Here is a 15,144-nt window from a genome sequence, read left to right as displayed (position 1 = left end):
GAATTATTGTACAAGGCAATTTTATACACTTATTTTTGATTTTAAAATACAAAAGGCACTTGTTTATAAGTGAGGGGTAATGGAGGGCTGTTACATTCAATGTAACACTTGTCATATTTCAAAAACTATATGTACATTAAGACAGTTTTCCATTAGGTAAAATCCTTTTGGATTCCTCTTATTAAAGACAAGAGCTATGTTCATAGCTAGTGAAGCCCCAAAGACATCCAACAGCAAAGAATTAGGCCTGATGAGAGGCATTTAGAAAAAACACATAAGGAATTGTTGCTGTTCTCTCCTATTCCTAATCTGTTGGTCCATGTTAGAAAACTACTCCACCTTGGAATGCTCTTTAGCCAAATCCTTTTTGAGTTGGAATGAGATCGGAGGTCAAAATGGGCAGGAATATCTTTAGTCTTTATTTCTGAAGCTGTTTCACCAGACATGATATATCAACTAAGTAAGGTTTTTCTTCTGAGCCCCATTTTGATTTAAAACCAGTTGTCTGAGTTGATAGAGGAAATAGGGTGCCATGCAGCGCCGGGAGCCCCATTGGAAAAATTCATATTCATGTCGGAGGTCTGTCCATGTATACAGGCATGGCATGGGGGGATTATGGTCTTGCTTAAATACTGTTTTTCTGTCCCGTTTTTTAGATCATGCTTTTTTAGGTGCTAGCTAACTAGCTGCTTGCCAACATCCAAAATGATGTAGTTTCTGAGAACCATTTCTCTTTTATTTTCATGCATATCTGAAAATTAATATATGCTTAAGAAGTATCAATCACATATGCTACCCTTAATTTTGGGGTGGTTTTGTGCATGTCTGTAGGCAACAGGGAAGAAGAATTATCCTGTTTGGGTCACTGGACAAAAATAATGCAAACCTTTATATCAATTTCAAAATAGTTACATAAAATGGTATGTGATGGTGAAGCATCTTGGGGTAATGCATGGGTATGAAACAACAAAATCAGTTGGCAAGAGTAGCAGCTCTACAAAGAGAATGGAAAACCATGGGTTTTTACCTCATTGCAACTAAGAGATACACATTTGTTAAGCAAAACAGTATAGCATAATGTTGCAATAGATAACCCTCAGCAAATAACAAAAAGGGGAAATGAGGGGATTGCATTTAACAAAAATAAAATTTAAAAACCTTTTAGTAGCACATCATGGAATTTTTTTGTTGTCTTTTTTTTTTAACGAGTTGAACAATATCCTATTTTTAGTGGAAGGTCAACTTGAACTTTGTTTAAATAGAGTCTCTGGTTCTGAATAGAGATAGGAACACTTTAAAAGTGATAACAAAAGGGAGGGCTTGGAGCCAGACCTTCTTAACCTATCGTTACCAGCAGAGGATAGCCATCTGTGTAGGAACTGCATTCCACTTAAATAGAGAGGGGTCCTTGTTCTGCGCTCAAAGTGCGTGCAGTGAAAATAGCACAGACTCATGTGAAAAGATTTTTTTTTTCTTTAAGAATTTGAAATGGGTCCAAAGAGAATTAATGAAAACCTTTTCTTCTTGAATGAAATGCTGCCATCTGATGTCACATCACCTTCTTTTTTTGTTGTCTTTTGAAGTAAATGCTTTTTCAATATCTTAAATATTACAACTGCAGTTCTGAGACCAAAAACTCCAGTACCTGCAAAAATGTACCTGCTAGAAATGTTATGAAGATAAGATTGGTAAAGCATTTCTAAACCAAGCAGAATTGTTTTGATTCTGCTGTCACCCGTACTGGTGTATATCCACTAGAACTTCATTTCTATCAGTGGAATTATTTCACTTACTGCTAATGTAGTGAGAGCATTGTCAGGTTCCTGAGTTTCCATGGTTACACTACAGTGGAGAATATTTTCCTTGCTGTGGCTGTAGGCTGAGGACCATAACACACATTTTTGGATGGCTGTTGGTTGAAAAGCAGAGTCTGGTATGCTAGTGCAAAGCCAAAAGTTCTGTAGCTGGTCAGGCTGTAGGATTCACACCTCTGCTGGAACATCTCCTAGAATTTGTCAGTGTGTTGCAACTGGCTGGAACTGTATGCATTCAACCAAGGAGTAATTTTCATAGGGGAGAAGAATGTATTAGTTGACCTTACTAAGAATAAGAAATACTGGTATCTGGGTAACTTTGGCATGAGTATGGAAGATGAGATTATATTGTTTAGATTTTTAGTGTAAATTGTGTTTGGAAGCATTTTACTCTTAGCCTGTTTATTGGCCTCAGTTAAAGAAAGTGTGAGTAAGGTGCTTTAGTGACTAGATGGTTGTATCCCAGCGCTACATCCCTGATTCTGCCACTGGCATTCTGTGTGATCTTGAGTAAATAATTTTTCCTCTGTGATTCTATTTCCTTATGTGATATTGGAAGATGACCTCTGCTTGAAAAAGTTCTTTGGTGGAATGCACTGTAGAAAAAGTAGGCATGACTATTAAACAAGGAAAAGATAGCGTGTTCTGAATGTTATAACCCTGGGAAAAAATCTTCATTTGCTATCTCACTAGACATAAGAACGTCTGCACGAGACAAGTTCATTCAGGTGTGATGCTTTCCCCATCTCAAATGTTTGGTTTTTTCCATAAACCTTAATTAAAGCTTTTCATGCTTTTAGGTCAGTCATAACCTGTTCCTTGCCCTGTGGATTCTCTGGTATCCAGTAAGAATGAGGCTTATGCTGTGTTATTTTCCTTGATAGATTCATTATAAAGGATGATGTATGACTATGCTGAGAACTGTGTTGAAGAACTTGGTGGAAACCTTGTGTCCTTGGGAATTTCAGCTGCTTTTCAGATGTGGTTGAAGTTGGCCAATAGATTAAAAAATTGCTCTGGGGAGAAGGTAGACACAGAGGGAAGTGAAAGAGAATGTTTAAGAAAAAAAAGTTTGTTTTCATTTTTGCTCTCGGTGTTAAAAATTATCTTAGTTACTTCACTTCAAATCTACACCTAAATGCAAAGCCTGTTTAAATACAGTAGCCTTCAGTGAATAAATGTTATTAACAGATCTGAATCTTGCCACCTTCTTCAATTCTCCAGCCCTTCTTTCCTTTGTGGTGTCTTTGCATTAACAGACATGTTTCCTCTTGCTAGGGATAAGAAGTGATAAAATTTGAGGTGGTTAGAGTGTAGCCTGACAGCTTTGTATGGAAATGTAAATAATTTGGCAGGTGCGTTATAGCTTTTTGCTGGTGTTAAATGGGCCAGATCTTTCCCAGGTGTCAGAGGTGTTTCTCTATTCCAGGGCATGGTCTGACCCACAAAGTACAGCAGGTCTTCAAGCAAAAAAAAGTCCATGCTGCTGTATTGCAAACAGAACTGGTACATTTTAGCATTCTGAATATCTTATTTCATGTATCAGAGGATTAAAGAAAACACAGAGACTGTTTCTGAGTCTTAAACCTGATTTGCACTTGCTGTACTGACTCTGTAGCAAAAGGACTAATGTTTTATTCCCAGGGTGGTGTTGGCACCGATTGATGGAGCTGTAGAATAAATATTGAAATTAAGAACCGAACAACTAATAAAACATATGCTATTACATATTCTCAACAATGTTTCACGTCTTGGAAGTCATCAGGTGTCCTGGCCATGTGTATCTTCTTTAAAAATACTAATCCAGACTGCTTGGTTTTAATGTTTTCTCTTGTCCTCCCTGTTTTTCAGAAGGCAATAGGCCTGTGCATTTTATGAAATTGATATGATAATATATTGTATGTCAGTGTAGAGTAACATACAATAGAGAAAAAAAACCCAAAGAAAACAAATTTGGTGCCAAGTTACTGAGCGAGAGCCTTATGAATCCCTTTGCTGTCCAGCTCAAAAGTCTGAGACTGAGTCATTGCCTCGAGACAGAAGTTGGCATACAGTCAGAATGTATGGGAAAACAATAGCGCTGCTGCAAATTAGGAGAATAATCACCAGAAGTATCAGTAATGACATGTTTCATGTCATCTAATTGTTCAAAAGCTTTCTAACTTTAAATTTTTTTGACATATTTGTGCTCTAGTATATAGCTTTAAGGATGCCCATCCCCCTGCCACCCCTCCAGCGGCCACTATGTCCTGTCAGTCATCCTGAAATACACTGGAGAGCTTGTCAGGCAGTCCCTTGCAGATGCCTCAGAAGCCAAATAGTGAGCCATAGCAGTTGCACTGAAGTTCCTAACACAAGGAAATTACATAGGCAGTTGCTTTAGTGCTGAATATGGACCATTTATATTCTAGGATAGGTGAGTGATGTGCTATTGGCTTTCTAATGATCTAGCAGGAAATGGATTCTAAAGTTAACGTTTTCTAATTTATGCAGAATATCTTTGGCTCTGCTTTCTGACACTAATTAGTTTATCTATGTCTGTATACAGTGTACTTATAGATTGTTTAAAAGCTGCAGGTACTGTGTTCACATTGTATTGCAGATGGATACAAACTTTGACTGTTTTTCTTCTGTCTCTTTTTCTTATACCAAAAGACTCAGCAGTTGCAGTTTGGACACGTCTGCTGAAAAGACAAAATTCTCATTATCTTAAAGTTTGTAGCACTTCGTAGGAGTGTGCAGGTGGTTGCTCTTCTGGCTGTTCTGAGACACAACTGTATCTTGTGACACATGCTTAACATCCTAAGTGTTGTAAGAGCTGCTGGTCTACAGTGCTGAAATTGCCTACTGTAAAGGTTAATATAACCGAGTGTGAGGTTATAGAAGCCTTTTACCAAAATATCTTGCAGTCGAGATCCCTGCTGTAATTAGAGGGCGTATTATACTGGAGTAGACACATGCATTTTAAAAAAATAGAAGATGGACTGTGATTCTCGTTTTCTTCTGAGGCAAGCACCAAAATTTGTTGTCTTAATGAAAATGATCTGGAAGGACAGAAGTTCACTTTCCAAGTGGAGATATCAGAGAAAACCCCAGAATGATCTTTACTGGCTTCATATTTTTCTTTCTATCACCTATTACTCTTGCCTTGATTTAAAAAAAAAAAAAACCAAACCACCCTATTTAAATACTGACTAGCTAATATGGTAAATAACAGTAAGGAGAGCCTAGTAAGTTAAAAGTATGTAATCAGGGTATCAAAATAATTTAAGATTTTGTAGTTTTCACTGCATTGGCTTGAAAGCTTGTTTTCATATTTTGTCTGCTTTAAGGAAGTTTCAGGAAGCATTAGAATTTTACTTTAAAAAAAAAAAAAAAAAAAAAGACTAGAATCAGCAAGTGAGCCCTTAAACAGGTTATTTATACCTTAGAATATAATTGAAATTTTCAGAAACAATAATTTTTGCAATTGACTTTCAGTTAATGATAAGTTATGGACCTGACTCAAGGCTAAAAAGCTATTGTTGAGTTCAAAAGCCGGTTGAGCCAGGGCTCAAGTGAAAAATAAAAGTGCTTATGTTAGACAATATGCTAAAGTTAAAAAAACCTCAAAAAACCAAAAACCAAAAAACCCCCGAACAACCCAGAAAAGGGAAAGTTACAGCAAGCACATGAATTCATTTTTCTGATCTGCAAAAATGGGATTGGATTTGTAACACTTCCCAAGTTTGAGACTGCTTTAGTGGTAGGATTCTGGAGCACAGTGATCTCTAGTAAGAGGAAGTGACTATAATTACATTTTTGTCTGCCAAATTTTCAAAAGATCTGATCATTGTGGACGACCTGTAGTATAAGCAGCAAAGGTTTTATTTCTGAATTTTGAGTAAAGCAGTTGCTGACACCCTTCTATCAAGGAATTGAGGGGAGGCCACTGTGAAGTTGTATGGATGTAGCTGCAGAAAAAATAACTTGCAAATCATCTACCGATTTCAAATCTCAGTAGAAGCATGAAGTGCTACCTCCATCCAGTTCTTACCTGTCCCCTTGCAACTGATGTATGTCTTGACCAGAAAAAAATTCACAGCACAATCGATACCATCTATTTGTGATGGATTTCAAGAAGTACCTGTATACTGGGAGGCTTGTGAAAATGTCAAAGATAAGGGCTGTGAACCAGCAATATCGTAAAGATTTTTTTTTTTAATGTGAATAAAAGGCAGATTAATTGAAGTGTTGACCAAAGATTTAGAGAACCAGTGAGCTGCAGATGGCAAAAAAAAGTCTGTCTTTTCGAGAGTGTGAAATGATGTGGTTTGCTGCAATCCTAGTGAAGCTGGAGGAGAGTATCTTTCTGAATTAAAAGGGTTTTTGATTCAGGGGTGGACACAGCAGAAGCAGCTTTTCAGCAGCGTGGGTGCTTCTCTGCTGTATGTTCATAGGCTGCACCGACACGCTGACAGGTGGGCACAGGCGTGATGCACTATTTGCCAACACTGCAGTCAAACAAAGGTGCATGCACCACTGTTTTGTTATGGGAGAGGCAGTTTAATAAGCTATTGAAGAGCAAGGATGTGAATGACAGACATTTGTGGCTTTCAGAGCAAGTCATTAGTACTGTAGGAAAGCTTACTTTAATGGATTAAAAAGGATCTCCCATTAATATATGCTATCTTTAATTCAAGGGATTGTGTGGAAGTCTGAATGTTGGGGGAACCTGGCTTCCAGGTTACTGATAGTTCCCTTGCTAGTATAATAAATGTTGCTGGAAATAATTGTATAGCTGTAGCTATAAGAAAGCTAGAATTTTCATCTACTTTGCAGACGTAAAACCTTTCTGTATATTCATTGGTCAATAAAATGATGCAGTTAATAGGTGTTGGCCCTTTGAGACTGCATTTTGTACTAGACCTCTCACTTTTGAGTTTATAGACTTTACTTACATCATTATATGTTTAGAGTATTTCCAAAGAATTATATGGTTGAGAAATCAGTTTCACTTTTGTTTTTATTTTCTATACATAAAGAACAAATGGGTATTAACAGTGAGAATCACTATAGATAAAATAAGAAGTAAAAAAAAAAAAAAACCACAAACCTGCTGGTGTGAGTACAGAGTGGGCATGTCTTTGGCCTGAGCTGTAAGAATAAGCTCAGCTCACCAAGGATGTTATGTGTACAATATAAAGAAACCAGGAGGTGTTGCACTTTCATGATGACCTAAGCTGTAGTTGTGTGAAGCCCTCTGGGTGATTGTGAGTTTGTCTCTTAGTGATTCCTCCACTAAACAGCAGATGGAAAGAGCCTGCCTTATTTCTCGCTTTGTTGCATACACAGTGTATTATCAAGAATTGATAGCCTGACCATAACAAACATACTGGGCTAGATGGACTGTTGGTCTGATTCAGCAGGACATTTATTATGTTGAATGTGCTTGTAGATATTCTGAGTTTGTTGACTTTTGATATCTTCTTGTGGTTTTTCCTTGGTCTGAAATTATGAAAACATTAGTTAAGCAAAGTTTGGAAACAAAATATTTTGCCTTCTGGGAGCATGCCCTAACCACCAGCCTCTAGAGCTATGCTGTGTTTTCAGCCTGTTTTGTTCTGAGCTCAGTAAGTAAGTGTTTTACAATGAGTAGAACAGAACCAGCAGACAATACTGAGTCATCCATCTCAAAGCACTTTGTAACAGCTGCAGTGAGGCTTTGTGAATAAGAGGTGTGGTCTGTACACTTGCATAGCTGCAACCTAACCATTTGAGCTAGCAGAAGGGCTGCAGTTCTTTCCCTGACTAGGAGCCACCGCTTGTTTCTGAAGCAGTGAATGATGAGGGGGCTCAGTTCCCTTCAAACAGAGGGATAAGTTAAACTGGAGTATTTCAAAACTGTGGGAGTATCCTACCTACTGATTCGTTGGACAGAGAACCACTGACACTGGCGATTTTGGGACTCTCAAATTTTATTTCCTTGGGGTTTGTTACAAGTATCTAAAAGTTAAATGTGTAAAATATGGCCAAATAATTTGCATTGACGTTTCTAGAGTTCTCCTTCTATTATTAGTTTCCATAGAAGGAAAAGTGTAGTTCTGGTCAGTGTGATCTCAAGTTTTTGTTCTCTTTATCTTTTGACTTGGAATTAAAACTGAAAAATCAGTTCTTGATGTGCTATCACCTGACTGTATGCAGCTGAATCTGTGGGAACTGAGCGCTGCAACTAGTATAGCTTGTAATAGAAGAATAAACTTGGCACTTGTATAACCTTTACTAAGAATGGCGAAACCCTAAATTACCTTTAACCTTAATTATTTAATTATCATTCATTTTATCTTTGCTTGCAAATGAAATGTGGATAACTATTCTGTGATAAACAATTCAGATCAATTTCTACGCAACTTGCTATAGAAACCCTAAACCTACTGTGGTATATTAAATCAATGTTAGGTTCACCGGAAGGTGACAATATATCTCTTTAGCCTGCACAATTGCAGTACCTTATTACTTTATTATACAGCAGCAATGGTTGTAATAAGTCCTGCTTAAAAAGGACAGATATCCATTATTTGTGTGTTTGAAGTCTTTATTGGCTAAAAAGGCTTTGCTGAGCTATGTTTTATGGGAAGTTAAGTTACTGGAAAATCTAAAATGTCTTTTATTTTGGGATGATAATCAGTTGCATTCCTACTAAAGCACAGTTATAATTCTTTGTTGGCACATGCACATTTCACTGCGGCTAAAGGCCTGAACCATGGCCCAGTGAACTCGGTGAAAACCGTTAAATTAACATCAGCGGACTTTAGATCAAGCTCCTAATGAATGATTTATTCATTTTAAAGACCTTACTTAGCTTTACTTCTGTCTTATTGACTTCAGTGATAGGCTTTCTTGACTTAATCTGTCTTGACACTTAGAACATATTTGTTATTACAGGGTGTAAAATAACTAAATATTTCGCTTTCTCCTGCTATTAATTGCTAGGACTTTTAAGGGCTGCTGTATCTATTTTTGTTCTTAAAGTGTTTATTATGACCGTTGTAGCTTGGCACATGGAATAAGATACAGATACTGTGCACATAGCACTAATGGTTTGGTTTTGTGATAAATTCAATAATGTCATATATAATTTTGCTTTAAAGCTCCTTTTTATTGACTATTAGAGAACTTATATTCAAAGGTCTTCTAATGCAATTATCGTCGTGTATTTTTTAAGATATGGTCAATTTAGATATCTGGAAGAGAAGACAAGGAATTCTATGTACTTTTAAATCTATTATTTTACGGTTTATGCACGTATCTGCATATTTTTTTAACAGTTTAGAAATGAGGAATCGTAAAAATTCATTTTATCTCTTGAAATCCTGCCTGTTATGGAACCAATTCTGTACTCCCACAGGCAGTCTCTGGGCTCTGACAGAGGGCAGCGAGACTTGCAGTCATGGCTAATAATTGCTTACTACAGGTTTTTTTTGTTTTGTACCTAGGTGAAATGTCATCAAAAGTGCCAAGCATTAAACTGAAAATTGATCCTCGGGATCTGCAGATCCAGACATTTACAGTGGAGAAATTATTGGAACCATTGATAATTCAGGTATTTTAGTATTGCAGACAATAAATTGGATAACCACAGAGGGAAGGGAATAACGCTGAAGAACTTTGGCTAAGGACGCTATTATGAAAGGCATACTCACAGCTTTTCTGTACTTGTAGTTTACTCTGGCTCAGAAACTGTCCAGGGGGATCTGTCGTCTTCCAGGTTTGGTCATTCATTTAGTCGCTTCCATTTTTGCAAATGCCACACAGTATATCATAACAAATGTTGTACGTTCTAGCTAGTCTCTTGTAGACTATTATCTAGGGGATGTTTAAATGTAGAATACACTCCAAATGGATTTCTAACACGTGAAAAGTTTCATATTGCAAGTAGTGGACAGAGTGGGAAAGAAGAGCCTTGAAATCTGTAGGTGAGTTTGTTTATGTGAATTTTGACAAGAATTGCATTCTGTTGCGTTTCAGAAGAGATGACCTAAGAACAGTGCAATTGTTGCATATTGTATAAACCTTTGTAGTACTTTCTCCTTCCAGCTAAAGAAAACTTGGACTGAGGGATTTAAAAAAATGCTTTCAGGTTTGTTGATAGAATTTTCTTTCCAAGAGGATCAATTTTACTGCATATTCCAGTTCTATTTCAAGTATTCACTGGTTAAATATGCAGTGCTTAGTGTGTTGAAGATTCTCTCATTATCTCTATATTTGGCATGGATTAGAAATGCTTTTTTTAATACAATGGAAAGGACCTACTTGAAGACCTGACCTTATTTTGCAAATAATGTGTGTAACTAAGAAAGTGTTAAAAGACCTCTGTAGCAATATGTTACAGGGTAAAGAACAGAAAGGACATCTTCTGTTTTGAAACTCAAACTGTTTTGCATTTTCTCTTCACTGTACATAGAACAAAGATGTTGGGGTACCTGCATTTAATCAGTCAATTACACATAGCGCAAGGATGCCAGCTTATCGGTGTCCTTCAGCCTTGCCAAGATGATGTAGATCAAGCTACCTGCCACAGCTGTACACTGCTTATTTAGTATTCTTTTCCTGGTGCCTGAGGGTGTGTTTACATGGCAGTCACTGCTCTGGCTGCAGTTTGTGTAGATGGTAGAAAGGTGTGACTTCATTCAGAATTTTCTTTCACTTGCTAATGTACAAAAAATGCTTTGCTGTTTTTCAGGTTGTGAAGATGGTCAGGTATAATGGCTAGGAAGTAGTTTCAGTGGTTGGTGGATTAAGATCTTTCCAAGCTCTTTGAGTAATGCCTCTTACAAGGCAATAACTTTTTGTTAAATAGGTTATGTTAACAATCAACAAACAAAACTGATACTGGGAGGATGATGTTGGTAAATAGAGCAAAGCCAGATTGAATACTGTACTCTGGCTGTTACTCTATTTATCTACACGTAAGAATTGGGGGTGTACAGCTTATTAAAAAAAGGTAAGGACGTATCTACTAAGTTTTCTGTTCTGTTTTTTTCAATTTGCAACTTTTCTGTTGTTAAAAAAGAGATAAAATCTTTTTAATTAAAACTGAAACAATTATTATTGTACTTGGACAGATATTAAAGGAAAAAATATTTTTTTCTTCTCATACGACTCATGGGCTTCATTTGACTGCACTCAGCCACTTAGGTACATGGTAAACTTTGTTCTTCCAGGAATGCACTTCTTTTCACACAAACTCCTCTGATGACATTTTTCCTTCTTTGTCCTGGGAGCCAGTCCTTTGCATACTGTTTCCCTGGGCTTGCCAAAGGGTGGTGACGAGATGCAAGGGAACAGTCAGATTATAATAAAGAGGCAGCACATAATGATTGGAGGGAAGAAGAATACAGAGATGAAAGATGAGGACAATAAAATGATGAGTACGTTTGGTGTGATGGTTCTTACGTTTATTTGGACTTTCATGTTGGAAAAGTCCTTTATTTATTCCAGGAGTGCTGTATGTGCTCTAAAAGCTAGGAAAAGCAAGAGGTGCTGGTCGTGTTTTATAACAGTTATAGAAAAAGTTGCTTTTAAAAAAATCAGTTAATTCATTGAAATAAGTTTCTCTTTAACAAATAAAGTTGTGTTTTCCCCATTTGAAACTTTTGCCTCTCCCTAACTCATCCAGTTTCTTTTATTCATTTTTCATTATCATCTTTGAAATTTCTTCTCTTATTTTTGACTTGATCTTCTTTACCTCCCTTATTTATTTGTCCTTTCTGGAAGATTCTTTTCTTCAGAAAGTAGCCTTTTCTTTTTATCATTACTTAATTTCCAGCTGTTATTAACTGAGCTGCCTCTCAGTCATTTTGTCTGCCTTTATTTATTTTTGCCTGGGTGTGATTGACGGTGTATAAAACCTCAGTTAACAGTTCAGCGGTTTGTGGGAAGTTGTCAAAGTGGAGCATCATATGCGGATGGATTATAAAATTAGTTTCAGAGTGGTAGGAAGAGATGTCTAGACTGCATTTTAAAACCTTCTCTTGTATACCAGTAGGGTCATACTGCTCAGGCAGCTGCAACACTTGTGGGTATTTTTAGAGGAGATGAGGAAATGTAAATTTTGGCCTGAGTTCTGCAGGATGAAAGAAACCTGACAAAACAAAGAAATACAGTTCCAGAACAAAACAAAGAAACTATCTAATTTTTTTTTTTTGAAGCTTTTCTCAAGCATTTTTACAAAGCTTGAGCCTGTTAAAAATGGAAATGCTTTGGTTCAAAGAGAATATGATTTTGGCTGTCTTTTCCCCACCTCAACCTTAATGCTTTGTTTCGTAACAGAACTGTGGAAGGGAAGCTTGCATTTTGAGTGGGAAGGAGACAGAAAAAATGTTGAAAATGCAAAAGCAGGGATTAAAACTAATACTCAATGAAGGATGATTGAGATGCTGGAAAGGTAATAAATGAAAACTGATCTATGATTAGAAAGAGACTCAGATCAGTCACAGATAAAAATGAATAGTATTATGCTCTGGCCCGATTCACTTAGCAGCTGCTGTTTTGAACACAGTTAACTTTATTTGGAGATTTATGTTCTAATTTATTTATTTAATAGTCTTGTAACGCTCTGGTAGGAAAGCAGCAGTGGAAGTGTTTGAGATTCTCTGAAGTATGGCCTAGCCAGTTATGCTAAGTGTTAGAGCAATCATTAGGTTAACAGCATCAATATGGGAGAAAATGGAGGCAGAACCAGCCTATGTGGAAGTAACTTTGCAAATGACTTTGCTAGATTCTCTCTCTTCCCTGCAATATGCAGTTGGCAGTGGTGATCACTTTGAAACTGTGAAAACAGTACAACGCATTGTTTTGTATAAAACCCTCTCCAACTTGGCAACTTCTCCATCCTTGGACTAAAATAATGCCCCTAAATTACAATGTTTGGGGGATTGCAGGGGCGGCAGTCTCACTGCATTTCCCTCTCTGCATCCCAAACAGTGGCCTGACCTAGGGTGGTAATTCAAACAGTGCTGTGCAAGGCTCTGCAGAGATAGAAACTCGTATGCTGGAAGTGGCATAACTGCATTACTGTAATTCTGTGTCCAACCTTATAAACTGTTCTCTCATGGGGATGTACTACTAGCTGTGCTCTGTTTTCTATGTATTGCAAAAAAGTTTCTTTAATGCTGTCCAATAGCCCTCTCACCAGAAGGAGTTCCCTCTGTCCATGGCCTCTATTTGATTTTATTCCAGGTGCTTTGAGGACATTAGTTTTGAAAGGAGGGCTTTTAGGTAAAGTTCTCTATCAACCCATCTGGCAGATTAAAAATGATAGTTGTCAAAATTGACATCATTCAGCTGACAGCTGCCTTGATGTAAATTGGATACATGCTCAGACAAACAATCTTTCCTTAATTCTGGGCTTTTATTAGACATGCATACTGTCATGGAGCAATTAGTGTGAAGCAATCAGTAGATCATAAAGTGTTTTCATTCACATAGCTGATGTCTAATATTTGTCATGCTTGTGCTGGGTTTACAAAATATAACAATTAATGTAATGGAAAATATCCTCTTGTTTTATCTCACTCTCAGAGACTGAAGTCTGTTTAATCTTTTTGCTATACTATGTAATGATTACAGTTATGGCTAGGTATAAATTTGCTTTGTAGCAAACTATTATAAGACTTTTTTCCTCTTGAATTTACGTACAAGTAAAAGTTTTGAAAGATATGACTTGAGATTCATATAGCTTCATTAATTCATGCAGGAAATGCTTCATAACTGCCTTTGCTCTGCAGTCTTTGCAAGTCTTATAAGCTGTAAATTTGCTATTTATTTGGATATTGTATCTGAAGCGCTCTGTATATATTTGTGTAAGCGCATACACTCTAATATATGTGTGTTGTGTGTGTGTATGTATACATAAGCAAATATTTGTAAGAGTTTTTCCTTGCCAAACCTCTTGTCTTCCATCTCTTTATATTTTATGCATACCTAACAGCTAAGGAAAGTTTATGACTGCAAGAGATAGGTAAGTTTTACAGAGTATGTAGAAACATCCATGGATTTTAGAATCCCTTGCATCACTGATGAAAAACAGGCAAGTTGCAAGGCATTTTTTCTCACCTGTCATCCACACTGACAAAAGTTTGCTCACACAGAAAACATACGCTGTTGGTTTTAGTTCTGTGTATGGTGGGTTTACTTTATGCACACTGGAAGTGATTAACCAGTATTTATTTGTATGGGCAATACTTTGTTATCCTCAAACATCTGACTCGGATTTGAAACAGTGAGCAGGGTGTTCTGCTGTTGTTAATAGATCGCTGAGTTCATGTCTTGTTTTTTCAAATGTCTAGGGATTGCAGTTACACTGAACTAAATTTTAAACAAAAAGAATGTTTTATGATTGATGCTTTAAAATACTTTTGTGTTAGTATCAAAGGTGAACCAAATCTTTTGATACTCAAGGTACCAAGACATTGTATTGATTATTGTTTCCTTAACTACTGCAATATTAAAAGATTGTCTGTAAAGGCTGGCAGGAACTGAATATAGCATTGGAAGAACTGCTGCACAATCCCTTTGGAATTCAGTATTTGGGATAATGATGACAAAAAATCCCACCCCTTCAGCCTAATAAATAATGGCAATAACAGGCAACAGCAATGTGATTTGGCTTTGCAGCTGTGATGGCATATGGGCTTGAAAATCTCACTTAAAAAAACTTTGTGCCTCTAGCACAATGCTGTTGCTCCTCCCAGAGATACAAAATAACCTCTTGGCAATGATTTCTGTTCAGTGCTGGGAGACATGCTGTATATGGCAATATGAAGGTGTTAGTAACTGGAAAGGCAGCCAAGCACGAGCAGGATTAATGGGGATATGTTTTCTTTTTTCTTATAATGATATCATTTTGACTGTGTTTTCTGCTGTACAAGCTGTGTTGACAATGGATCAAAAGGGCATGCTATATTAGCTACTGTGTAGTTCAATTATTTCTGTGTAGGATCTGCATAAACTTTTTGTGTTCAGAACTACCTATCAAATTTTAACTTGTATTTGAGATCAGAAGGTGCCTCTGATATTTCCTGACAGCAATGCTGAAGATGAAGGGTCTTACAGTCAAGAGTTTTCACTTGCAGGAATGATTATTTTTCCATTTGTTTTGTTTCCTTTCCTCCTCTTCCTCCAAAACACATGAAATGAACAGTACATAAATAGTATTTTACATAAAAAGGAGACTACAGTAAAAATCTGAGAAATAGAATATATAATTTTCTGATAAAAGTGATTAAATAGTTAAGACATTTAAAAATGTCTTTTACTTGATTGGTTTTTGGGGCAGCTTCTAATTTTT

The 15,144-nt window shown here is 36.8% G+C and overlaps 1 protein-coding gene across 3 annotated transcripts in view; it reads left to right on the top strand.

Moving 5' to 3' along the window:
• Positions 1–4,205: 4,205 nt before the first annotated feature.
• The window catches only part of CTNNA3 (catenin alpha 3), a 544,923-nt gene continuing 533,984 nt past the window's right edge, over positions 4,206–15,144 (top strand). For 2 of the 3 annotated variants that reach the window (XM_075717292.1, XM_075717291.1), the window contains exon 1: positions 9,295–9,396. In XM_075717292.1, coding sequence (XP_075573407.1) covers positions 9,295–9,396 — 102 coding nt within the window. Of the gene's footprint in view, positions 4,231–9,289; positions 9,397–15,144 lie in introns of those variants that run through there. The other variant, XM_075717289.1, reaches the window with a different exon arrangement.

This window comes from Pelecanus crispus, chromosome 10, assembly GCF_030463565.1.
Source record: "Pelecanus crispus isolate bPelCri1 chromosome 10, bPelCri1.pri, whole genome shotgun sequence".
NCBI lineage: Eukaryota > Metazoa > Chordata > Aves > Pelecaniformes > Pelecanidae > Pelecanus > Pelecanus crispus.
The sequence above is the reverse complement of the archived record's forward strand: the minus strand, read 5'-3'. Positions and strand labels throughout refer to the sequence as shown.